The sequence below is a fragment of the Amblyomma maculatum genome, chromosome 2 (genome assembly GCF_055883805.1).
Source record: "Amblyomma maculatum isolate TAMU_Amacu chromosome 2, ASM5588380v1, whole genome shotgun sequence".
NCBI lineage: Eukaryota > Metazoa > Arthropoda > Arachnida > Ixodida > Ixodidae > Amblyomma > Amblyomma maculatum.
Window position 1 is genome coordinate 37,655,204 of NC_139345.1, and position 24,899 is coordinate 37,680,102.

At 43.2% G+C, this 24,899-nt stretch overlaps 1 protein-coding gene across 2 annotated transcripts in view; it reads right to left on the reverse strand.

Moving 5' to 3' along the window:
* Positions 1 to 24,899, reverse strand: part of IntS3 (integrator complex subunit 3) — a 62,033-nt gene that overhangs the window by 33,999 nt on the left and 3,135 nt on the right. For both annotated transcript variants that reach the window (XM_084593879.1, XM_084593880.1), the window contains exons 5-16: positions 20,490 to 20,574; positions 19,722 to 19,788; positions 18,806 to 18,947; positions 18,128 to 18,257; positions 17,558 to 17,703; positions 16,631 to 16,862; positions 15,691 to 15,770; positions 13,400 to 13,491; positions 13,209 to 13,303; positions 12,976 to 13,098; positions 6,247 to 6,382; positions 2,659 to 2,716 (exon numbers count right to left, since the gene is read on the reverse strand). In XM_084593879.1, the coding sequence (XP_084450005.1) occupies positions 2,659 to 2,716; positions 6,247 to 6,382; positions 12,976 to 13,098; positions 13,209 to 13,303; positions 13,400 to 13,491; positions 15,691 to 15,770; positions 16,631 to 16,862; positions 17,558 to 17,703; positions 18,128 to 18,257; positions 18,806 to 18,947; positions 19,722 to 19,788; positions 20,490 to 20,574 (1,386 nt within the window). The remainder of the gene's footprint in view (positions 1 to 2,658; positions 2,717 to 6,246; positions 6,383 to 12,975; positions 13,099 to 13,208; positions 13,304 to 13,399; positions 13,492 to 15,690; positions 15,771 to 16,630; positions 16,863 to 17,557; positions 17,704 to 18,127; positions 18,258 to 18,805; positions 18,948 to 19,721; positions 19,789 to 20,489; positions 20,575 to 24,899) is intronic.

Genomic DNA, 24,899 nt, shown 5'->3' on the forward strand with positions numbered 1-24,899 from the left:
GGGTGCGGCTATCACCAGGATTTTCATCGAAGATGGGTTTCTCATTTTTTTATCTATCGACTTGGTTTACAAAAGGCGTAGCTGGTTTATGGGGTTTAACGTCCCAAAGCGACTCACGCTAGGAGAGACGCAAAAGTTCTAGCCAGAAAGTTGTTTTTATCCGGAAATAAGGATTAATCTACAGTCTATGATCCATGTGTACTGCTTCAGGAGCTGAAAAAAAAATAAAAAATTAGCTGCAAGCACTCCTTTCAAAGAACGCACAGACTGTGGAATATAGCCAGCGTTATATGCATAGCCTCATTTGGAAAGCCATTTTAAGCCCTTAGTAATGCACATGCTCTTTATTGTCACGAGCACATACTGCATGGCACTTGCAGCATAAAAAGGGGCTAACACAAAATTTTATATATGCAGTCAAACCTCGATATAACGAACACGCATATAACGAATTATTGAATATAGCGAACTCTTCAGAAATATTTTTGTCAAACACATGTATTTTTAACTTCCCATAGCGAATGCGGTTCGGCATAAAACGGATATTACGAACTTGCGACGCCAAGCACTACCTCACTTTATTAGCAGGAGGCAGGCTTCGTTGCACTACATGTGTGTTATGCGGCGCAGCAAACGTTCAGGATTACCTCGCAGGCGCTGACAGTGCCACAGATGCCACGACGGCATTGGGAGTTGACAGGCGAAGAAATCTATGGCCTCCGAAATTACCCCCGCGCGCCTGTCTGTGCGCATGGAGGTGATCTCGGAGGCCATAAGAAATCGTTTGCATCTCACAATCGCCGACAGCGCCGGCGGCAGCGGCACGATGGAATGTTGTTTTTTGCCTTTTTGTATGGAGGAAGAAAACAACTTGCTCTTTTGGTTTATGTACCATTCGCGTTTTTTGGTTTTAGTGTTAGCAGCGGCATGGCCATCGTAACGTTCGGCGGAGGCTGCGTCGGTCGTCGTGTCGAGTGGTGCACGGTGTGCGTAGTGCTGTGATGGCGGTGAACGTGAAAAAAAGAGCAGAACTGACGTTAAAGACCAAGCTCAAGATAAAGGCAGTTTACAAGAGGAGACTGATTGACACTCTTCTCGTGAAGCTTCTTATGAAGCAGGACTTGAAGATCGACTTGGTGGGAGCATTAAAGCGGCATGGGACAGCGTGAAAGGCAAAACGATTGCCAACTGCTTTCGGCACGCAGCTTTTGTTCCAGCAGAGGCCCGCGCATCAAGTGACGATGGGGACGAAGCAAAAGCAGAGCTCCGCGAGCTCAATGAGTTGACATGCCCGCAACAATGACTGTAGAGGACTTTGTAGGCGGCGACGACATTGCGGCGACCACGGCTGTACTGACGGACGCTGAAACCGCTGTGGAAGTTTCTGAACATCCCGCAGACGAAGCTCAGGCTGACCGTGTGAACGATGAGAACATTCCGACACAAGAAGCGCTTGCTGCATTGGATTTACTGCGCCGCCACTACAGTGCTATTGAGAGCAGTGGGTTTGCCCTTGTTGAGCATTTGCAAACTGTGGAACAGGGCGTGATACGGAACGCGATCAACACAAAACAGCAGGCCGCGATAACGCAGTTCTTTGCGCGTAAATAAACGGACGTGACCCAAGAAGGCACCCTCCGAGTTGCTGTGCCTTCTCTGATTGAATTTTGCTGCTCTTGCATGGATTTTCTATGAAATCTTATATTACGAATTATGGATAGAGCAAACTATTTTCCGATTTTTTATCTGTTCGTTATAACGAGGTTTCACTGTAGCGAGTCCTTACTGGCTATACAAACGAAACCCAAGACAGGGTTTGCAAACTTGAACACAAAACCAATCAAGCACTTTTCCCCACCACCACACTCGCTCATTCCCTTCACAAGTGTCTCAACTGCATCATGGCTTTGAATATGCATTTTTTCATTCGAAGAATGCCATCTACGAAGAAGCCTTCCCTTGCATTATAAAGACGAGAACACAGTGACACTCCTCCAAGGAGAGAGGCAAGTGCAGTAGCAGAAGCTGTTGTGCTGGTGTTATTCCTTTGTTTGGCAATCATTTGCTGAACTTTCAGGCAGTGTCCAACGACGCCCTTTGCAGGGACCTTTCTAGTAGCAGACTTTGCTGGCAATTACAATTCAGCTGCAGATTCTGCGGTGCCGGTTTCGCGAAAAACATTCTTGCTGCGGGCAAAGGCAAATTTCTGAGAAATATAGGGCAGTAGTTGTACAATTGGAAAGTTAGTGAATTATTGAGAGTCTGTAGGGCGAATCAAAAGGATTGGCAGTTATGCCACTAATGCTTGTGTGCACAAAAATAATGAGTGCTTTGGGTGCCGCCTGGGAATGAATGATAGCTGACGAAACAGCGACACCCTTTTATCGAAACAAGGTGGAAAGGGCCCATTTACAACAGCTTTTTCTACAACAGCATCTTTTTTTATGCACCTATATTTCAGTCTTGCAACAGCTAGGAACGAAAATGCTGCTGTGACAGCCTCAGTGCTTTTCATCATGAGAGTCCTTGCAGAGACTACCATTCCAGTATCGACAAAACTGATCTGTATTACGCAAAAATTGGTTTACAAGGCATGCATGACTATTGTGTTGTACAATATATACTGTGAAATACCATGACAACCAATCAGGAGCTTACCTCCCGCAGGATATCTTGCAGAAGGCCTTCAACAATTTCACACTGCACTTCACTGTTCCTGTGGAAGCCAAGAAAAAGCAAATTAGTTCAACAACATGGCAGTCGCACACGCGCAAAGGTAAAAGGAACACTGTCCTGCCCAATTCCACCTAATGGGCCCTTTCAAAATAATTTAAACTGGCTTGGTCCGAACGATGCTGAATGATCAAGAAATGGCAGAAAAGGCAATTTTTAAATTAGAAAATACAAATGCAGTTCACATGTTTTAAGATGTAGATGTTCATGTGGTTCTCGTGATGATGCCACATGCTGCAGCCAGGCCTTAACAAGCACTCAGTTTTTATCTGAATGATGGTGTGTACCATTATTGGTTCATAAAGGTGCAATATAGAAAAGCAAACTTAGATTTTTGAAGAGCGTCCCTTGACCTGTCCACAAAACCACTAATGAGATTGATAGAGGGTGTTCAGGTTTCTCTACCGCCTACTATTATCTAGTTTTCTCCAGTGCAGTCAGGGCCGTTTGTGCTGTCCAGGAATACTATCATCTGCTCCACATACATGTAGTCCTCATGACACTGCTCAACCCAACTTGTAATAAGGAAGTAACTACTCATTGACATCCACACAAGCAAATCTACTCCACCTTAGCGGTTTCCCCTAAAATATTCTATCAGTACCAACTTATACCATTGCAGTTTGTAGTGCATTTGCAGGTTTATGCATATCTGTAATGCACTGGCACTAGGTCTATTAATGAAAACAAATGAAGCTCATGACACTTAACACCCTAGCGGACTTAGACGACCAGGCTAGTCATAAGCAGACTGTCATTTTTGGCTCACGAGTCCAGCTCATTATATGCTTTCTGGCTCCTCGATTACGGATTAAAATAAATACTTGGCCAAAACATATTTCCGATTGCTGGAAGATGAAAGCACGGTTACCGAAGGGCTGATTGCTTTTGCTTAGCCTGAATAGAGAAAACCGTCACAACACAGATGAACATGGCAAAGCACCAAAGCAGTGATGTGACCGACTGGAGTGATAATGAAAACTACAATTTGTTTTGTTATTAGAATGAGGATAAGGATAGCGAGGATGATGACAGAAAGGACCATGCTTGCAGTGAAAGCGAAGACGATGAAGTGGACACAGTCGCCAACAGCCGTGAGTGGAGCAAAAATGATTTCAAATACACTCCTCCCGCACCTCCCTGGGGACCTTTAATATCGATTCCCCAATGACAGAACCATTGGGAATGTTTAGTGCGAAAAATATTCTGTCACAACTATAGCAGAATGTTTCGAATGCTCAGCCTATATGCATTGATAAATTGAAATAGCTGCATTTGCGCACAACACAAATTTCTGTAATAAAGAGGGCTCTATGCGAGAAAGCAGTTTTATGGTGTCTTTTATGTTTCACACAACCAAATTACCATTTCATCAAATGAGTACATAAATGAGTTGAAGATAGCACATGTTTGAGTCAAACGCAACAAAATTACTTCTGAAAGGTACCAAGAAATGCAGAATGAAAATCTGCACTAGCACTCTCACACCGAAACAGACCACCAAAAGAAAAATGTGGTGCTGCACTATTTTTCGGACAGATCTACATTCCACTGATCCCGTTAGCGAAGGATAACCAAAGGAAGCTAAAAGTGATTAAAGAGTTTCATTCCATTCCGAACAATATGCATTAATGGTGTTTTCACAACATGCTTATATATGCCCATCTTCCAATAAGGCCCGCTTTTTATTAATGAAATTGCTTTGTGACAACAGTTTTGTTTCTTTTCTTAATGCCATAGTTGTCATTCACAGAGTCAAACTTCACTGTAGCAAAAACAAAAGAATCATAGAGTTCTATATAGGTTCATCAACAAAACAACATAGACATTAATGCTTTTTTCTGAGTCTTTTTGGTGTTATGGCAATTTCATTTTAGGAGTCTACATAAGATATAGGGCTTATATAGGACCATACAGGACCAATAGGATGTCCAGTAGTTCGACTTTTCTTTCTGGTGAAGGCTTTGAGATCAATAGAATCATCATAACCTTGTGGTCAGAGAACACTCACTTGCAACCTGCCTCATGATTTTTCGAGACAGTGTGAGGCTTAAAACGGTAGGTGCAAAGTGTCCCAATGTGTTCAACTCCCTCCTTATCCTTACATATGAAAGGAGCTGCCTGATCTGGTAGCTCATGGCAATATTACACAACTTGCCGGCCAATGACATGCCTGGCAACTTGCATGAATGAAAGGGAAATGAGTGCCAGTGAGTCAATGCAACTCAAACCAACCAGTGCCCAGCCATATCACTTACCATGCCAACCACCACCTGCCAGAGGCATGCTCATATTTCGAGGCTGTGAAGTGTCAGACAGTCGAAGCCGATACCCCCAAACTATTTTTTTCTGACATGGAGGTACTAGCACTGCCCCATTTACAGCCTGCCAGAAGCATAATGTTATTTTTTGAGGCATAGAGGGTTAAAAAACTGAGGGGTGGCCAGAGGGATGCTCATTATATTTCGAGGCTGTGAGGCTTCAAATGGTCGACGATAATGTCTGCAGAGAGGTTTTTCAGATATGAAGCTACTAACGCTTTCACAATAAGAGCCTGTCCAAGAAGAACGCCCGAGAAGAACGGAATAGATGTTGTGGCAACAATTCTTGGAAGAGCTCCCTTCGGAAAGGGTCAGCAGCATGGCTGCTGTTCCCTCCTACACGGAGGCTGCGCACGGGAAGCGATCAAGCGAACGGAGGGACCACCATTGGCTCTGGCAGCAGCAGGTGTGTACGTTTTTCCCTCTGGGGCAGGAATGGTTCCGAGGCAGGGGGACCACCGCAGGTTGTGAGCGCCCACGTTGTATGCTTGCTCGAGACCAGGCCCAAAACAAGTTTGGTGTCCCGGTTTGGCATGGTTCTCCGTCATCGCTGGCCAGTGCCAGTGGCGATGTGCGTTGAGCCATCAATGTGCGACTCGTGTCATTGAGATGTGCTCCACGCAACCCTCATCCTCCCACATTACGTGTTGCGCGCACTTTTGACCCTTTGGTTAGCCTTGCAGCCTACGAGCGCCCTTAGCTCTACCGCAAACACACGAGAAGCTTTTGCCTTGTGCACGCGGTGCCCGGCCCTGCTTTTGGGTGCTGCGGATGGGCTGGAGGTTGTAACATGTGTGGAGTTAGTGCAGCGTTTGTGATACAGCTTTCTGTGAATTAAGCATTTGTACATACAACATTTGTACATATAACTTGCGCTCTTGCTTCCTTTGGAGTAGAAGCCCAGGGGCACAGTGCATGCTGACTGTGCCCTTGGCTTGCTCTGGCCCGAACTCGCGGCATGTGGGTCAGGTGGCTACACACCATCTAACGACACCAATTTGAAAATTAGTCCCATGGGTGAACAAGGAATATGCCACATACCAGTAAAATTATATTGGGGGCAAATTCTTCTCAATAAGAACAATAATAAACAATGAAACACAGCTCGGCAACCCAGCACTAAAGCCTAAAATCTGGGCTATTGCAGGTCACAGACATCCACATGGAAAGTAAAGATGTAAGCAATACACACTTCTCTTTCTGGAGGTCCAGTATTTTCTTTCGAATCTCCCCATTAAGCTGGTTGAGGTGCTCTGAGATGTCCATCTGCTCAGCTTTGCTCGGCTCCCGAATTGGCTGGAACTTGATGTCCTTAGACCTCAGCTTGCCTGCACAAATGTCAACAAAACTGAACTGTCACACCCACAATTGCACACACCAGGCGAAATGTTAACCTGACAGGTCTGAGAGAGAAAGAATGCAACCATGTGCTCAGCAGGATCATCCTCCTAAGACATTTAACAAAGACATTTCACCTTTTTTATCAATGATTTTACAGAGGGGCGAAGGGTGCAGGGCTGCTCTCATAGCACAGGAAAGAGTTGACAACTGCCCACCTTAACAGCCCAAGCCCAATCAAACCGGTTTCTCGGGGGGTCGTGAAAAGGTCTATGAACTTGAAAACACTGTAGCAGCATGTTTCATGAACCGTACAGTGCCCCTCATCTCGGACCCTCTGATACTCGAGTGCACATCCCAAGCTGAATCTTGTGAACCGAAACCAAAAACTCAGTAGAAGGCAATGCAGCATTTGAATTCTTAGCTCTTGCTACTATAAGGACTTGAAACAGGGGTCTTGAAGAACCATGACTGTGGAAAAAGGATGGCCCGTATAATTGAACATTAAAACAATTATTAAAGGGCCGCTGAAGAGGCTTTACAATTCAACTAGCTTAAAGGGGACAAATGGATGAAAATTGCAGGTAAAGAATGTGAAGTCTTTTTTTTTTGCCAGCATTTGAATTGCCTATGTGATCACCGAATAAAGTGATGTAAGCGTTCAGACTTCTCCACAGTGCATTATGCCTGGCTGGGGCCGTAACAATGACTTCGTGTATATGGCGCTATGTTTCAAGCAAAGAAGCGGCTGCTTGAAGGGAGAAAACCAACACCACTGAATAAATAGCTCATAAAGAGTTGTTTGGCAGCATCGGACAATGCATGAGAGAATGTCGGCAAAGCGAGCGGAAATCTAAAAATTCAGCAACAATGATGTCATTATAAGTTTCCCGCACTCCACCAGTGCATTGAAAAGACCTAACATTTAATCTGTGATAACATCATTTTTAAATCCTAGCGCAAAAAAAGTTCTCACACTACATCTACCAACTTGGCGCACTCAAATCGTAGCATCTCATCCATATGTTGAAGAACCACTTCGGCTTTCCTTTAAAGACCACCACATATGACTTCATCAGTGTGCATCATGCTGTGTTACCTACTGTCCGAGGGATCTGCTACTGAGTGTGAACCTAAAGAAGAAACATCTCCAGGCTGTTACATAACGCATGAGGCTGCTGCTATAAGTGTTGAAATAAAGACTGCTCACACACCTCTAAACACTTCCACATGCATATTAAAGAGGACCACTCAATAGAGCTTGATGAATGCTTGCATTAGTAAAGTAATATGGTGTTCCAGAATAGATTCCCAATCACTTTAGAGGCCAGGCAAAATAGGTCACTGGTGCAAATTTTAGCAGACCAATCGGCAGCTCTGTGTTCTCAGCTCCAAGTCCAGCTCAAATCCTAAATGCAAGAAACCCAACAAAGTTTTATTAACTCATTCGTGCACATGTGACCGCTTAATATTATTTATTTTTCCCAATTGTACTTTGGAGTGCCATTGAAGGTTTTTTTGAATAAATAAAAAATAAACAGTGCAGAGTCAAAGCACATGAAGCAACAGTTGCCCACTTCACTACCAATGGATCCCTTTGAGTCACTTGCTTCCCCTACATGTGAGCTTCTCTCTGCTTGCCTCCACCACGAAGCTGAAGTCAGATGCTGACAGCAGCCAAGTTTAGCGGGAAACGTTGAAAATGTATGTTCTCCCCTAAGTAGCTTGTTGTTATATTTGCAGTCTTTATGCGATAACTTCTTCTCTTTGTAATACCCCTCCTCCTTTTCTACATGATACCCACCTTTGAAGGGTATTCAGGGGTAACCTGAATAAATAAATTTACACTGTGGTGAAATCTTAAGCAAACTGAAATTTACAAGCGATGTCCCCTAGTGTCACAAAGTGATGCTGATGCTTGATGTGCCATAGCACCCCAACCCCATAACTCCTAGCACAGAAAATCAGTCTGCAGTGCAGCTTGCGAACCACCTAAGAGCTCTTGCAGATATGCTTGACTGCATCAAAGCCATGAATACTCAGGGTGCTTCAAGGCAGGACCGGACTGGAGACTTTGTCAAGGCAGTAAGTAGAACCTCTCTATAGTAAAGTCACTTGGACCGGAAAAAGCCGTTACTATATCAGAACCTTTACTATATAGCAATACATTGCTGGTGATGATATGGCCCTGCAGATACTCTATGGTAATTAAATGTCTACTTAATAAACATGTCTTGTTGGTTTATGAAAAATAAAAACACTTGGAAATATTTTCCATCCTTCTCTTATGGTCTCTCTATATGACTTATTTTCGGCAGTTACATTTTATGTTATTAGGTTTTCGATTTCGTTTACACCTCGTCGAAGTGCCACTTCAGTCAAACGCAACATGGCTATGAATACAATGGCAGTTATATTTCATGTGAAAACCAAAGCTGTTTATGAGTACTGCATTGTCTACCGCTGTCTCTCTGTCATTTAAGAGGCAATAGTTGAGAAATGTACATAACATAGTCAAGCGCACCAAAACCCCACTCTTGTTATTGCTGCCTCATAATTAGCGCTGCCCAGTGCTGAAAACATTTGGCCATTTCTTCCCTCCCTACTTTCTACTGTACTTTTATGCTCTATACTTTCTCAACAAACCACGCTGCCTTTTTTTCTCATTATCAGCCAACATTACTTTCTGTCCTCCTGAGTACCACATGCTTTGCCTCACAATTCCAAGGCTCTTGCAAAGCTAGCCTTTCCTCAACAATCGTGAGCCTGGTGATTAAGCCATCTCAAGAAGCATTATTTTAGTTTCCCATGTTAATTTTTCTCCGAAAAAAAAAAAAAAAAAGAAAAAAGACGCCTATAAATGAACAAAAATGTACAGTCGTCTATGAGAGACAAACTGGGACTTCAGTTTTGCTTTGATATATCTTTTACTATAGCAGAGTTCTACTCCATAGTGGAGGTGCTGGTATCAAAGCATCACCCCCACCACCACCATCATCACTATGAGCTGGACTATACCCAAAGACCTTTCCAATCTTCCTCCAATTAACCATGTTCAGTGCTAGCTGCATCCACTTCCCCCTGCAAACTTCTTAACCCCATCCAGCCACCTAACTCAAAGCACCTCTTACTCTCATACTTATACTGAAGGTAGCAGTTGCCGTGCATGTCCCACAATGCAACCATCTTTGCTCCATTATCACAGTGGGGTGACGACATGCAATGCCTGCCTGAGCCGTTTAATTTTCTGGTGTCCTAAGGCTTAGAGAATGAGATTAAAATAAAGTATTGTAGCAAAACATTGATATTTAGAAGAACTTTGGTAGGCCTATTAGTAAGGTAGCTTTAGATGACCAGTGGTTAGTACAGACCCCATGACAGTGGCCGCTGAAGAATAGTTAATTAGTATGCAAATTGGCTATACTGTAGGTAATTTGAATTTTGCGCTGGTTTGCCTGGCTCATTTGCGTTCACAGTTGCTTCCTCAGATGAGCGGGAGGCAGCGCGAGAGCAACTTCTGATGACAATCTCAGGGGCGAGTGCGTGCTTCGGAATCCAAATCCACACAACAGGATAGTTTGTGTGTTGCAAGTCATTCGAGCTGTACTTGTGTGTGGGAGGCAGGGTAGGGCGACGTTTCACTTTTAAACTTTGCTGGCATTGTAACATGTTTGTAATTTATTGCCTTAAGTTGCAGGGCGCCCCGCGATGGCATCCCACTAACAGTACAAAAGTGTGAAGGTGGGATGAAGCTGGGGGCATGTGCAGAGCAATACTGCAATAAAATTTTTTGCCTGGGCCCAATTTTTTACCGCGTTCAGTGCATTTTAAAACCTGTTTAATTCAACCATTTTATGTGGTACCAGTAACTTCAAATTTATGGGGTTTTACTATTTGCTGCCATTAAGTACTGCGAAGCCACTAACCCAAAGGCGACGGAGTCTCAGGATTCGAGTTTCCTTTCCTAAAACTCTCCCACAATTGATGTGTGTAACAGGCGAGTAATTTTCCTCCAACGGAAAGATGTTTACACTCAAACCCATTCATAGCAATACCGGTTTTAAGAATATATTAGATATAACAATGGGCAGCCGCAGCACCATCAGGCTTTCCATGTGTTCTATGGTAAAATAAACCGCTTCTTACAATGGCGTCATATTATATTATCGTTTATAACAATAAAATATGGTCACTGCAAGTAAAAAAAATGCGGAGACCACAAAAGCGCGCGTACGCAGAGACACCAACAACACCGATGCATCGACAAAAAAAGAGACAGAAATCGAAACAGACCGCTTCGAGCCAATGTGCTGGTCGGGTGCGCCGGGGAAGCTTGCATGTTGCGGAGATGCAAGGCAGGACGGAGCGCTTCCTCAGGCGGAGGAGGAGGGAAGGCGTAAGGTGCTGCTAGGCACGCCATTCTGAGGGAAAGCTTTGAGCCCTCCCCCTCAAGACCGCTTGTGACCTAGGGAATGCATCCTCTCTGCCTCTGCATAGTGAAGCAGTCCATTCTGAGGGTGCACTGACCATGGTGCGCTGCACTATCTTCTTCTGTTTGCTTTGTCGCGGCCACCGCTTTACAGTTGCACGCTTTGTGGCAGGCGTGCAGCAGCGTTCGTGCACATGTCTTTCTAGTGTGGTTCTCCTAGTGTGCCATCATCGTTACCATGATTTTGCTGGCCTTCAATTTTCCGTGAACAGCAATGGAGGATCCTCCATCAGGAAGCGCGACACAACCAGCGCAGAAGAGGAAGCGAACGGCAATACCGCTAGAAGTTAAGCGGAACAATGTACGTAAGCACAAGGACGGCGTAAAAGTGTGCAAGTACGGCCTGACGCAGCCGACAGTATCGCCAATCATCTGCAATGCACTCAAGATTGAAAACGAAAGCGATGCCAGTGCTGCCCATGCAATGGACGACAGCCGGAAAAGGGTTTGACACGGAGCCTTACAAAGATGTAGAACAGGCGCTCTAAACGCCCGTGCAGCGAACCTGCCAATTAATGACCCAATTTTAGCAAGGCAAAGCAGCTCGCATAACTCCTGTGCAACATCGATTTCACAGTGATGACCGAGCTTTGGTCCACAGTGAGCAATAGTGACGGCGACACGTCAGGACTTGAGGAATTTTTAAAAGCCGACGATACAGTCGCGACAGATGAAGAGCTGACAGACGAGGCTATCATCGCAGCAGTCACTGACGTGGAAGACGGTGACAGTGACGAGCAGTAGCGACGACGACGATAAACCGGAACCTGTGCGGTTTGCATCTCACCAGGAGGCTTTCAGAATGATCGGCTCCCCGCGAGACTTTGTTTTTGCTAAGAACCTTCCACTGCACTATGTTCAGCAGTTGGATGTCCTGCAGAAAGATGTCGGCCAGATTGCCTTAAAACAGACACCGCTTACGGATTATGGGTTCCTTCCCGTGGCAAACAAAATGTGTAAGCTACCTCGCCCTCATTAAATATGTAGCTTATAATGCTTTCTTTGTTTTTTTGGCTTAACCCGGTTATAGCAATGATACTTCCATAGCCCTTCAATATTGTTATACAGTAAAATCTCAGTGACACGAATCCGGTTGATAAGAATTTCGGGATGATACGAATTCGCTAAATTCTCCGGCCAGAGTGCATTCTGTTAAATGGGAAAAATTTCTGACGGTCCGAACACTCTCTCATGTCACTACGGATGATACGAACGTGCAAACTTTGACCGCAACTTTGAGCACTATGCACTGCCCGCACATCGTTGACTCTGCGATCGCCAGCTGCGCTGTATGTACGCATCACGAGCAGTTCTCACGCTGTGCAAAGCTTTCAGCGACGCGTGGCCCACAAACCACACCTGTCGCAACCGCCGTAGCTGGCAGCGGCGTACGCGGCCAGTGCGCACGGACCGGACATTGCTGGCGCCGCAATCGCGATCCGCGAGCAGTTCGTGGCACCGCGTAGCCCGCATGTCGCCATCCCCATTCATGCTGTACACACCGCGAGAAGTACGCGGAGGAGGGCAGACCACACATTGCCAGCATCGCGATCGTTTTCCACGCCGCAAAAGGTTTGCAGCGGCGCGCGGCCGTGAGTAGTAGTAGTCGACGGCGCATGCGGCGGGCGCGCATGGGCCGCACATCGTAGACTTCGTGACCGCTAGTAGTGCTGTGCACATCGCAAGCAGTCTGCGGCAACATGCAACTGGCATGTCGCTGTCTCCTGTTGTGATTTACGCGCCGCGAGAAGTCCACGAAGGCACGCGGCCCACGTGTCGCCGACGTCGCGATAGACTGTCGCGCTGTGTGCGCCGCGAGTGGCGAGCTATGACTGCACGACCGTAATAGAACATCTCGGACGTAAACAGATATGCACGACTGCCTTTCTTATGCTTCTGCATACTTATTTTTGTTCGTTTTGATGATGCAAATGTTCGAATGATACAAATGTTTTCACGACCCAGTGAAGTTCGTATCACTGAAGTTCTTCTGTAGTGGGTTTGACGGTAGCATAATGCAATGCATAATTTCAGATAAAGAGAACTGAGTTTCTTGAACCTCGTGGATCATGCAGAGGCCGAGAAAATGCTTACCAAGTGGAATGTCATCTTCGTCTTCACTGAACTGAGCTTCACTCTCACAGTTCATCACCGAATTGTGGTTGCCATCCAGTATCATTGCACCTGGAGGCATGGGCACTGTCTCTTCCACTTTTCCTGCACATAACAGCCACACCATGGATAAGCAAGCTGCTGCATATAAGACCCCCTCCCTGAATGAGTGTATTCAAAAACAGAGCTAAATCATCATCAAAGTACTCGCTTACCTTCGACTGGAGAACAGAACTCGGCAAACTGCTCCCTAATCATGGTTCGAAGCTCCTTGTCAAGCTTGGGGTTGTCAAAGAGAGGCGATAATGATCTGCAAGAAAAAATACCAGGCATAAAAGTAATACTATATACTCATCTCAATGTCCTCTGACAGAAGACAATAGAAAATTGCACCGAGATAACTTACGCAAGAACCCGTTTTTCCAATATTTGCCGCAGTGATGTGTAAATCCCTTGCTTGACCTGTGCTGCTAAACTCTTACAGAAGTTTGACATAATCTGCCAAAAAAGAGAACACAACCAAGGAATACCATAAGAGCAGGATTATTATCAAGCTTAATCTAAAAATGACAATTTAAGCAGTTTGTGCATCCCCCATTCAAGCGACAACCCACATTTTGCAATTCATTGGCATGGGCCTGGCAAATCCTCCCTAGAGATATGCAATAGAAACCTCAATTATATAATGAAAAATTATGTATGCTCTGCTTCATACGATAGCTAGCAGGTACTATCAGAAAGAGAGATGACAGCAGAGCACTTCATCAGCATTAACCCAGGGTGTTCATAATTGTAACCAGAACGGAGACAAGTATGTGCAGCTGTGTAACCCAGCATATGACGGCCTGTAGTGACAGTTCTGCGAACGGCTCTTGAACACGTGCATGTGAGTCACGGTTGTCGGTGCATGGCAGCTTCCATCTAGCTCTTTTTTGATGCGCTTCGGTGATGAAGGCATTATGGTAATCAATGTTACATTCACAGCAGTGAGAAGTTACCAAGCCAATGATGACAAAATAGGCCATTTCTATTACTAGCGGTGGCTAATTTGAAAGCATTTTACCAAGCCAATGATGACAAAATAGGCCATTTCTATTACTAGCGGTGGCTAATTTGAAAGCATTTTACACCTCTGGCATCAGTGGGGGCATGTTAGGCTTAGTGACATTGGGCTAGTGGGCTGCACGTTGCTGTATGAAGCACGCCACTGGTGTGTGCACTCAAGTTTCGCATTCGCGTTGCATGTGAATGATAAGATTAATTTCATATTTCCTCTGTATGATGTGAATACCTGAAAGAGACACTGTTGCCTGCTGCTATGGAGTGACAGCGGTTCAAAATTGAGTCTAAGCAGAAAGACATTAAGCCGGCATGGTCACATTGTACGTCGCAACTTGTCTCCATAGAGTCGAAGCAGATTTATTTCTGCTGTATTGTCATCAAGGTGCGCACGCGGTGTCTACTTAATGTGGAGTGACAGGCATGCATGTGGGCATCATTAAATTAAGCCGTCTCATGATGCCATAAGGTCCGGCTGTGTAGTCTCAATGTCTAATACATAGTATTTACATAATTTGTGCACCCCAATTTATTGCCTAGGTCTTTAACAGAAACTTCTACTCTTACATTAGACGCCTTGTGGCAGCAGACCACTAGTAAACCCATGGGTGCGCGCAAGACAGGCTCGGGATGAACACATGGCTATGTCAATGTGTGCATCTGTGAAAGCTGTCAGCTGTGAGCAGACACTGCCACAATGGCTATGACACTCTTTAATTCATTTGTATATCAGTTCCAGAGAAGAAAATTACAATTGTGCGTCATATACTTGGCACACTTGCCTTCCCAGATGGACATGTACAGCAACATTCTCGTAACCTGTGACGCGCCCACCAGAATCCGAAACTACCAAAATAAGTTTTGTTTATCACTTAGGCTTCAATTCTTATTGTCTTATATCTCTATTTGCCATGGACTCGTAGCTTTGCGATTGTATCATTGCGTGTTTATTGCTTTGAGATGCTCGTTGCCGTCATGCTGTAAACGAGTGAGGCAGCAAGGGGGGGAGGGGGAAGGAAGGGTATGCATCGCCATTGATTAATATTTCTGAGCTATTCTTAAGCCATAAAAAGATACAAGTTTGTGGATCGATGACTACATGGCAATGTGTGGTATAAATTGAGCACTTTGATCCTTGTAAAGCTTTTAGCACATGCTCGTGAAATCACGTAATTTGTCCCCCCCCCCCCCCCCCCCCTTCCCCCCTTGATGCCTTAAGAAAAACATGTATGCAAATTATGTGAGCAAATGCGTTAACTCTCTCAGAATGAAAATAAGGGCACTCTCATAATGCGTAGGGAAAGAATCATAATTTTGGCAGCAAGACTAGCCAGTGCATTCATTACGAGGATGCAGCAGTTTTGTGAGATTTCCCATCATACAATAGTTTAGGGTCCCCTGAAACTCGTATGATTGAGGTTCTACAGCATACAACATGAAAATAAAATAAAACAATGTAATCGAGGTTACCAGCACTGCTAATCGATGTAAAAGAATGCTTTGAGCATTCAATTATGTCCATTTTACAATTACATATCTCATTATCCAACTGATTGCAAGTGATTGCTGAATCTGCCACAAATGCTCAAGGAAACAACAAAAAGGCCACAGCATATTGTAGCAAAAGTGCTAGCTTACCCTGCAGAGAAAATCTAGCAGTGTGGCTGTGATGGCTGGATGTGGACGCATAGAATGGTACATGACCAGAATGGCAGGCTCTGCAAAACAGACCAGAAAGCCAGAAGGTAGCTGCGCAATGTTCCCATCCTATTAGTGACAAGACTGCCAGTACGTACCATGCTACGCTCCGCTAATTTGAACCAAAACAAAGTCGATACAGAAACCTGTTTACAGAACCATCACCAAGCGTGTGCAGTTTATAGTCAATTTACAAACTGGAAATCTCGCAGGAGCTTGTTGAGATAGGAGAAGCAGCAACAAAAGAACTTCTACGCTTGAAAACAAGTGCCCAAAAAGGCAGTCCCCCCATACTAAATATGAAATGGTATACGGCTATTCCTGAAGAAGCCAATACCGAAAAGATACTGCTGGCTTGATTACAGTGTTACAAAATCTATCAAGTGCTTTTTCGTGAACTGAATGAGTGCTGTGTGGATACAGGATTTATCAAACTAGATGCAAATCCAAATAAAAAAACATGAGCTTAGCTAGGAAACCACAAGAGTACTACTACTGCATTCACTTGCAGCATCTCAAAAACTTACCCTCAAATTAAATCTGACCAACTAATTTGAGCACTTCATAAAATGCGATATCACAAGACTTAAGCCGGAATTAGACAATAAGATTTGTTTGGCAAATCATTTATGTTCATGTACGTTGGTTAATGCATTGACATAGTTCCGTTCAATGAATAGGTGTTATTATTAGAAACATTTTAAACAAGCTGGCCCCCTTTTTTACATGGCAGGTGTAACTCATTTCCTCACAGGCAGTTTTTATTTTATTTTTGTCAGTGCACGACATTCACACTGAGGTGCCAGGAGTAATCACAAAGACAAGACAACGACATTCGTAAGGAAAATGTCCTAAAAGGGTACCTGCACCATGAACTCACCGATATTCATGATGTTGTCCCTGTCGGGGGAAAAGAAGAGCCAGTCGTAGAACAGGGCCAGCTTGGCATTGGAGGCGGCCACATTGGAGGTGCATGTGGTGAGCAGCCAGCCAATCACAGCCCATCGGGGGATGATGTCCGAGCAGAGGAGCTCATTGGAAGGGTGGATCACTCCACAGATGAAGCGGATCAGGTCACAGCGCAGCGACTGGCTCTCAGGGGTGCTCAGGTACTGTGCATGAACGGACAAGAGAAGGAAGAGGTTGTTGGTCCTTACATCACCGCTGTACTGTCACTCTTGGGTAATAAATCTTAATGAGACACTTACTTGGCCCTAAAGTTGGACAAGCTGTAACAGTTAACGCCTACATTCACTGCAAACGGTTCAAAATAGATATTAGTAGTTTTTTTTTTTTTTTTTTTTTTTTTTTCAATGCTCCCCATGAAAGCACGCCTTAGCCTAACAGACCCAGTATCTAGGCATTATAGCAACTAGGCAATGGTCATATACTCTTTAGCCATTCTTACCTTTATCCTTTTCTTCCAGCAAGATGCATTTCTTTCTATTAGCTTGTGCGAAAATGTCATTCTCATCATGTAAAACCAATGTCCACACTCATTCATTTTCATAACCAGTATCAGGAGAGTGAGTGGCAACTTCTTGCTACAGTAGCTGCCGCCAATGATATCATTTTTCTGAATACTAGCTTGGTATTTAAAGATATCTGTGGCCACTTTCCTATGAAAGGCCTTTAAACTATGATGAGTACTTGATACATAGTACGCAGGACGTTGTGACAACTCTAATATACCGTGACATTAATTAACAGCTACCGACCGTTGCTTTAGCACAGCAAGCTGATATCCGAATGCTCATATCTATTCTCTTTAAAGGACACATAAAATATGACATTATCCACATCTCACCTGTCTCTGAAACCATTCCTGGTAACGTTTTTGGTTCCCAAACTTGACCTGTGATGTAAGGAACGTGATTTTGCGCTCCATATCCGGCGTTAGCCGGCACTGCAGAAACCTCCGTGATGTCCGCTGTGTTAGCAGCTGTTGAACCCCTACATAGAAAATAATTTTAGATGATTTATTTAACCGCAATTGTAGAAGCACTGTCTCTAAAATAAAAGCTGCTGCACACAGTCAGGCCCTCAAAAGGTGAATACAAAAGCATGAGTCCTTGCTCTTTGACACAAAGCAGTCTAGCATAGATTGCATTCTAGTTTGTTCCCGACATACCAGCCTGTCTGCTCAGACTGCTTTGCAGTTTTGAAGGATCTGACTGCAAGGCCAACCGCACCAACTCCACTGCATGCAACACTTGGGTGAAAACTTACTCACAGCAACATTTCTTTTTCTCTATACCTAGTCCTGACCTACAAACATAAAACAGAGCTGAAACATTTTCTACTCTCTTCCATTTTGCTTTCTATATACAGCATGCAACGAGAAGCATGTATTCTGTGAATACAAGCGAGCAGGCACCTGTAAATGTCGGTGAAAGTGAAGTTGGGTTGAAGAGCAGGTCTCGCCAGAGCTTATCAAACTCCGGTATCCGCGCCACATTTTGCAGTAGCCGTATCAGGTCCCGCCCGATCATGACGCACTCTGTAAACTGAACCAGCAGTGCACAGGACAATTCATAAACACATCAGAAGAGAGCAAAACAAAATTAGAGACAAAAAAAACTTCAAAATTTCAATACTGACAACCTCATGCAATCATAACACAGCTGCCTTGCTTTTGCTATCATGCCTATCTTTTCTGTGGCACTACTACTGCTGACAAGATGCTCGATAGTCTACCCAAAATGTCATAGTAAGTAACAAGATGTAGCTCACAACACAAACAAATTATTACTTGAACACAGTCCACATACTGAATCCTATTTTTCTATGCTTATATCAAGAAAAAGCTGGAGCCGCACTGTGCATCACGACACAGGCAAGCTGTCAGCAGGCAGCATTTTCTTCACATCCCAGAATCTCACCTTTGCGAGTACATAATAACATTTCTTTGCTACAGGCAAAAACCTCAAATTTGCAACAATTTTTGAGTACAATTTTTCAGCCACAATCGCCCACATTGGTGAACCAAGAAAGCCAGCAAAGAAGCAAAAGCCTTGGCCACCCCATCAAAAAGCTGGCACACTAGTGTGTTCACCTTTTCTCGCAACATAGAGATGCAGAAGTCCACTTCTCGTTGCCGCAGTGTCAGAAACGGTAAGCTTCCATGATCCACAATGAGCCGCAGGTAAGTGTACACAGCTGTAGCGATCAGCACAGGCAGAGCAGCCAGCCATGCACTGGGGACAGAAAGACAATGACCAGTGTTGAGCATTATGACATGGACAAGTGGCGCAACGGCCTTGCCCACAAGTGCAAGAACAAGCAGAGCATCTGTCTGCTGTAGCAACAACGTAGGTTTATAAAGTCACAAGGACAAAGAACAAGCTTAGCTTGCAAGCGTGATATTCGCACCCAAAAATGATGTCTATACTGCTGAAAAACAAAAACAAGAACAGGAGAAAAAGGAGCTTAAGCAGACTGGACATAATCTAAGGCAAGCATTTACATATCGCAAAATGTGCACTGCTGTGACAACTGAAATTAATTTACTCGATACAATTAACTACACTGCAATGAGAAGAGTGACAGTAACTTTATAAGACTGCAAAATATGTATTTAAGAAAGAATAGTCAGTGATTACGAAATATTTCGCTCAGTGGAGAGGGAGAAGGGAGGCTCAGAGCTTCACAGTCTGTGCCAGTAGTTGGTAGTGAAGAAAAATTGGAAAAAAAAATATTGTTCATAAGAAAAAAAAAAGTTGACACCATCCCAAGCAAGGAAACATTGAGGAGTAGCAGCTTCTCTCCGCCTCCCCACCACACCACCCCTATTTCCTTAGCTCTGGCATTCCTAGATACGGTGTCGTTTTTTATTGCTATTAACAGCCTAATAAAATGTACCTTTCAGTGCCCCTGTAAAAACAAAATCTGAGCTCACTACACAATGACCGCTACTCAACAAACATGGTAATATGCAAGTAAGAAAGAAATGGGCAGAAGCTGCCCAGTACCTGTTTTCGATAAAGATGTCGAGCATGGCTTCAGTAAGCCAAACGTTCTTGGGAGAAACATCGCCACCTACAAGGACGACAAGGAGAAAAAAAACAAAACAAAAAACAAACAAAAAAAAACAATTATGACTCAAGACTTCAAAGCATCTATAGCAGGCTGCAGCCTTCAATAGTGCATTCCCCTGCAATGTGGCGCATTAAAAATCAACATTTTGGACGCCAGTGCAAAAAGTACAAAAGCAAGCATGGAGCTACATTCCAGACTAGCAAGCTATGTATATGTCTTGATAAGATAAAATGAGGCCGACAGTAAATTCCTTTGACTGAAATATGTATACATATATATATATCAGCAGTCACGTTAAATGGCAGAAATCATCAAAATCAACTTTTTTTTTTTTTCAGAAAAAAAGAAAAAGAAGCATTTAATTAAAAGTCTGTAGATTATCATTAACACTTCTCAATGATTTCAACGAGTAACACACAGCCCATGAAGACAGATGGTACAAGAACTGTGTGTTGTGCTATGGAGTATAATCTGTTTTTAATCACAAGGCGATCAGCCCCAAGGCAAACACTGCTAAAATTGATTAATATACTTGCTATATGACTTCAACAACACTGTCAAATCCAAATATAGAAAGCAAGCAAGAACATGGCAGAAAAATAAATTTTTCAGCTGTAAGTGACTATGTAGGAATATATGTGCAGCCTATACAGGACTGAGTGCTGCCATTGAGGCACGAGTGTGAAGGTCTACAAACATACCTGCGATTTGCCTGAGAAGACTTTGGCAAAGGTTGTCAACTCCAGGCACTGAATTCTTGATGAGCTCCTTTATTAGCCATATTAGCTGGTAAAAAAAACCAGAGACACAACTTGGAATTGGTCTGCTACGTCAGTGACATGCAGAAAAAATGTAACAAAGCACTACATTCAGGTACAAGGGACACTGAGAACAATTACACAAAACTTCTGTCTTCAGATAAATGGAATTTTTCTATGTTAACTTTGTTCAGCAGCAACAGATGTGTTTATCACTGACAAAACTGCCTTTAAAAGCTCTCCCACCACTTGATTCAAACACGTAATGCCTATGCTCAAAGGGACTCCATGATTACTGCATGGCGAAGACGGCAGTGAAGCCTAACCACAGGGATTCCACACCTGTATCAGCCCCATTGCAGTTTGTTTAAAAAAGTGGCCAATGGCGGTATCTGCATACCCCCCGTCTTTTGCCTTTTCCAACTAACAGACCCCGTTTTCTGTGAAAGTGGTTTCTTCATGATTAAGAAGCAGTAATCTATAAATACATATCAATTTCAATTTTTTATTAGTGTCCTTCTAAGCCACCTGCAGTGAAGCTCCCTTTCCACTGATAACCACCTCATCAAGTTCCCACACAACAAAAGAATAGCCCCTCTTAGAAGCTTTGCTTTTTATAGACCTTTGCAATTGGCGAGGGAGCAGTCAAATTGCTTTAGACAACTGGAAACTAGTTCTGCTGCCGCTTCCACTGAAATAGTGTTAGGTGCAGAGGACAGTCGAGCAAGTGCTAGATCAGTCTTAATGCAAAGGTCCATGTCCATAAAAAAAATCTGACTGCAAAACAAAATTATGAAAACGGGAATTTCGATGCTTCCAGCCTGCTCAGTACAGTCAAAAGTGAAAACTATTTCATTTTTTTGTGCTATGGCTGGTAAATAGACTAAAAGAGCACGATGTGGAATATGAACTATCGTTGTAAACTGCTTTTCTTTCTTTTTTAAAGTTGTGTTCTAGTTAAAGTCGCAAGTTTGAGACAAGTTCATCTGGTCAAAACTGTGCATCCCTTTTTTGTTCAGCATTTTAGTTATTTTTCACCTTCTGTTCTACCGTGAGACCACTGAAAGTGTCAGTGGTGCTCATAACTTATCGATGAAAATTAAAACCTTCAATCCTGGCATCCCTACTTCAATGTTCTAATCCTAGTAACAGGATAGAGCAACAAGAGTGTGAGTGTAGAGAGTGCAACCTGCAGCATATAGCACATATACGAAGTAATTGATAATCGAGCTACTTGCAAGAATAGCCATAAAGCTAGAACATGCAAATATTTGAGAGATCATTAAAGATCAATATATGAGTAGTAGATTACAAAAATTGAAATAAACTTGGAAAACCAGTCCCTCATAACTCTGTTAATAGGTCTTTCTCAACAGAACAACCTGTATCAGCTTGCATTAAAAATAACCAACCTGCTCCTACCGACATACTTATGCATAGCTGAATAGCACATTGGAAACAAAATACTGCTCTGGCATTTAGAAACACTGTGTTTTCACTGAAGTTTCTTTTCAGAGTGAACCAAGCCAGGCAAGTCCTCTAAACTGCAACAATTGCTTCCTGTCAAAATAAAGCTTAGATGCACGCACCTTAAGCACATAAGTGGTAAATTTTGCCAAGAGAAAACAGCACAGGTGCTCTATATAATCCAATATTCAGGTAAATGTGCATGAAACACAGGAGCAGTACAATAGAGTAATAGCCGATACACATCAGCAAAAGAATGCTCATTTCAAAGGTCATCACTGACTACTTTTGGGCATTTTCTGAGCAGCCAAGCATCTGCATGCTACCTTAGCATGCATGCAAGGCAACAAGGGATGGAAGCCTTGACCAGCATCCTTTAAGAGTTATTAGGGTTCCCCAGGCTTATAAAAGGTTAAGAATCTGCTCTGCATGTTAAGGCAATATCACTGTCCAACTGCATGCGAAGGGCACATTGTAGGATAAAGAACTTTAAAATTTTTCACTACAGTGGGATAAAGAAGTGACAGGGATATGTGTTTCACACGCTCACTTCAGCCTTCGGATCTCACTCAGCACAAATAAAGAAAACCAAAGACAGGATTAAGGATACTCGCTAACAAAGCCTTACTTTTTTTTTCCATTTATTGGTCATTATATCCAATCTGATATTTACACACGTTATCTACATATAGCTCATTGTGCATTAGAAACCACTAAAGAGATCCTGAAATTGAGTTGTTTTCTTTCTTTACTGTGAAAGCTTCTAAGCACCTGTAGTAGTTAGCAGAACTGAAGGATGGTTGCCATGGGAATAATCCGGTGGGGAAGAGGAGGAGAGAGGGGGAGGCGCTGCTGTTGTAGGATGAGGAGAAAGGATACTGTGCCATGACGATAATATGGTGAGTATGGTGGAATGTGAAGTGGGAGGGTGCTATTGAAAGCTTATAACTAGGTCAAGTTTCTCACTCTTCGTTCCCCTTTCCTTCTTTTTGCAGCGACAGCTGTTAAGCGCTCATTGCTGGATTTTGTGCCGGTGTAGTAGTATGTAGCAGCAGTAGTTGGCATAAGACAAGGAAGATATATGGCAAGGAAAGAATGCACAGTCACAGGATAGGAGTAGAAATCTAGCTGTGCAAAGCCCACTAGCCAGGCTTTGTACTGTTGTGGTAATGGTATCAGCACCAACCTAAAAACAGGGCTCTATTGCTATACATATATACATGTCCCTCTCAGATTCTTTAACACAGAATATTAAAAAACATAAAAAAATAGCTTTACAGCGGTTACTGAACATAGTGTTACATAGCACTAACTGCACTGATAGCTTTTTTTTTTTTTCTTTTATGCAACAAAATGAATGAAGCAATCTGTAAAGGCTCAGCAAATCATTATGCTATGTTTTTTAGTTAGCATCACACATAAAAAAATGGTTTTTAATGCGTGCGCCACGCTTATTTACATATATACCGTCAGCAACAAATTAAACGCAAGAAGACAACTGAAATGAAAGCAACAAAATGAAATTTTACATGATGAAGAGCGAGCACTTGGTTATCACTATGATAGCGCAGAAACGAGAAAACACTAACGCACTTCACCTGTATTTCTTCTTCAACAGCTAATATTTTTGTATTTATGTGTTCACATTTCATTTGCTGCTGATTACTTGTCTATTATGTTCCTCACAAAGAATTTTTCACTATTATAATTCTCATCAGTTAGAAAACGTTTGCAGCAAGACATCTTTTTGTTGAAGCTGGAATAATGCACTGATTGTTATTGGCCTCGAGATCGAGCAGCGTTGCCACCTACTCAGCATGGATGCGTGTTCGCGTCGCGTGTCAGCTCGCAGTGATTTACGTGTGACGTGTACAAGAGTGCTCTTTGTTTCACCGTTCCTGTGCACTTTTGCTTACCTATCTGCCTCTTGCAAAAGAAATGTTATGAACAAGATATTACCCCACGCTCCATTAAAAAAAAAATACTTGTCCATATTGAGTATGTCATGCTAGAAAGGTCATCATCAGTTGCGGTCTCTGGTGCTTGAGATTCTTTGACAAGCAGTGTCTCAAAGCGCTGCTGTCGTTAGGTTCCGTGTCAAAGCAAAACAGGTTGCTGCCATCAATACAACTTAATGCAAACGCTCAAAAATCGTATATTCCCGTTTCTGTTTGGAATATCGCAACTACTGAAACATGCGACCGCAGACTTCTACATAGAAAAATCCAGTTTGAACAAGCCACTCTGTGCCTTCTGCATCCACGACAGAGTTGTCTGAGTACTTTTTTTTTTTTTTTTTCTATTAAACCTCTGTCGCAGTGTCTCAGTGGTAGGGCGCTCGACTACTGATTTTGAATACGGGGGGTGCAATCCCGGCCGTTTCGAAAATAGCTCCTTGGCTGCGGGATTTGACTGCATGTTAAACAATCCCACGTGGTTAACGACACCGAAGCCCGCCCCTACATCATCCGTCATATAGCCGATGTCGCATGGCGTGTTAAACCTATATATACATTTCTTTTCTTCTTCTCCTTTTTTTTTTTTTTTTTTTTTGTGTGTGTGTGTGTGTGTGTTGAAGTCTTCTTCACATTAATAACAGTGGTAATAAGCACATTTCACTTTATAGAAATGTTCGAATGTTTCAGAAACAAATCTTCTCAGCACCTGTTACACTAGATATTACATAATACACATAGATCAATGTACACTGGTAGCCTATTAGCCTATTAGAATCAATAGGACCCTTTTCCGTCTGTGCTGTCTTTCAAGCAAACTAAGCTCCATACGGGCTTAACCATCGGTGTTTAGTTCGGGAATAAATACATATTTATAGTCACGTGATAAGATGAACTCGATATCTTTCAGGATAGTTTTATATCCGGCACT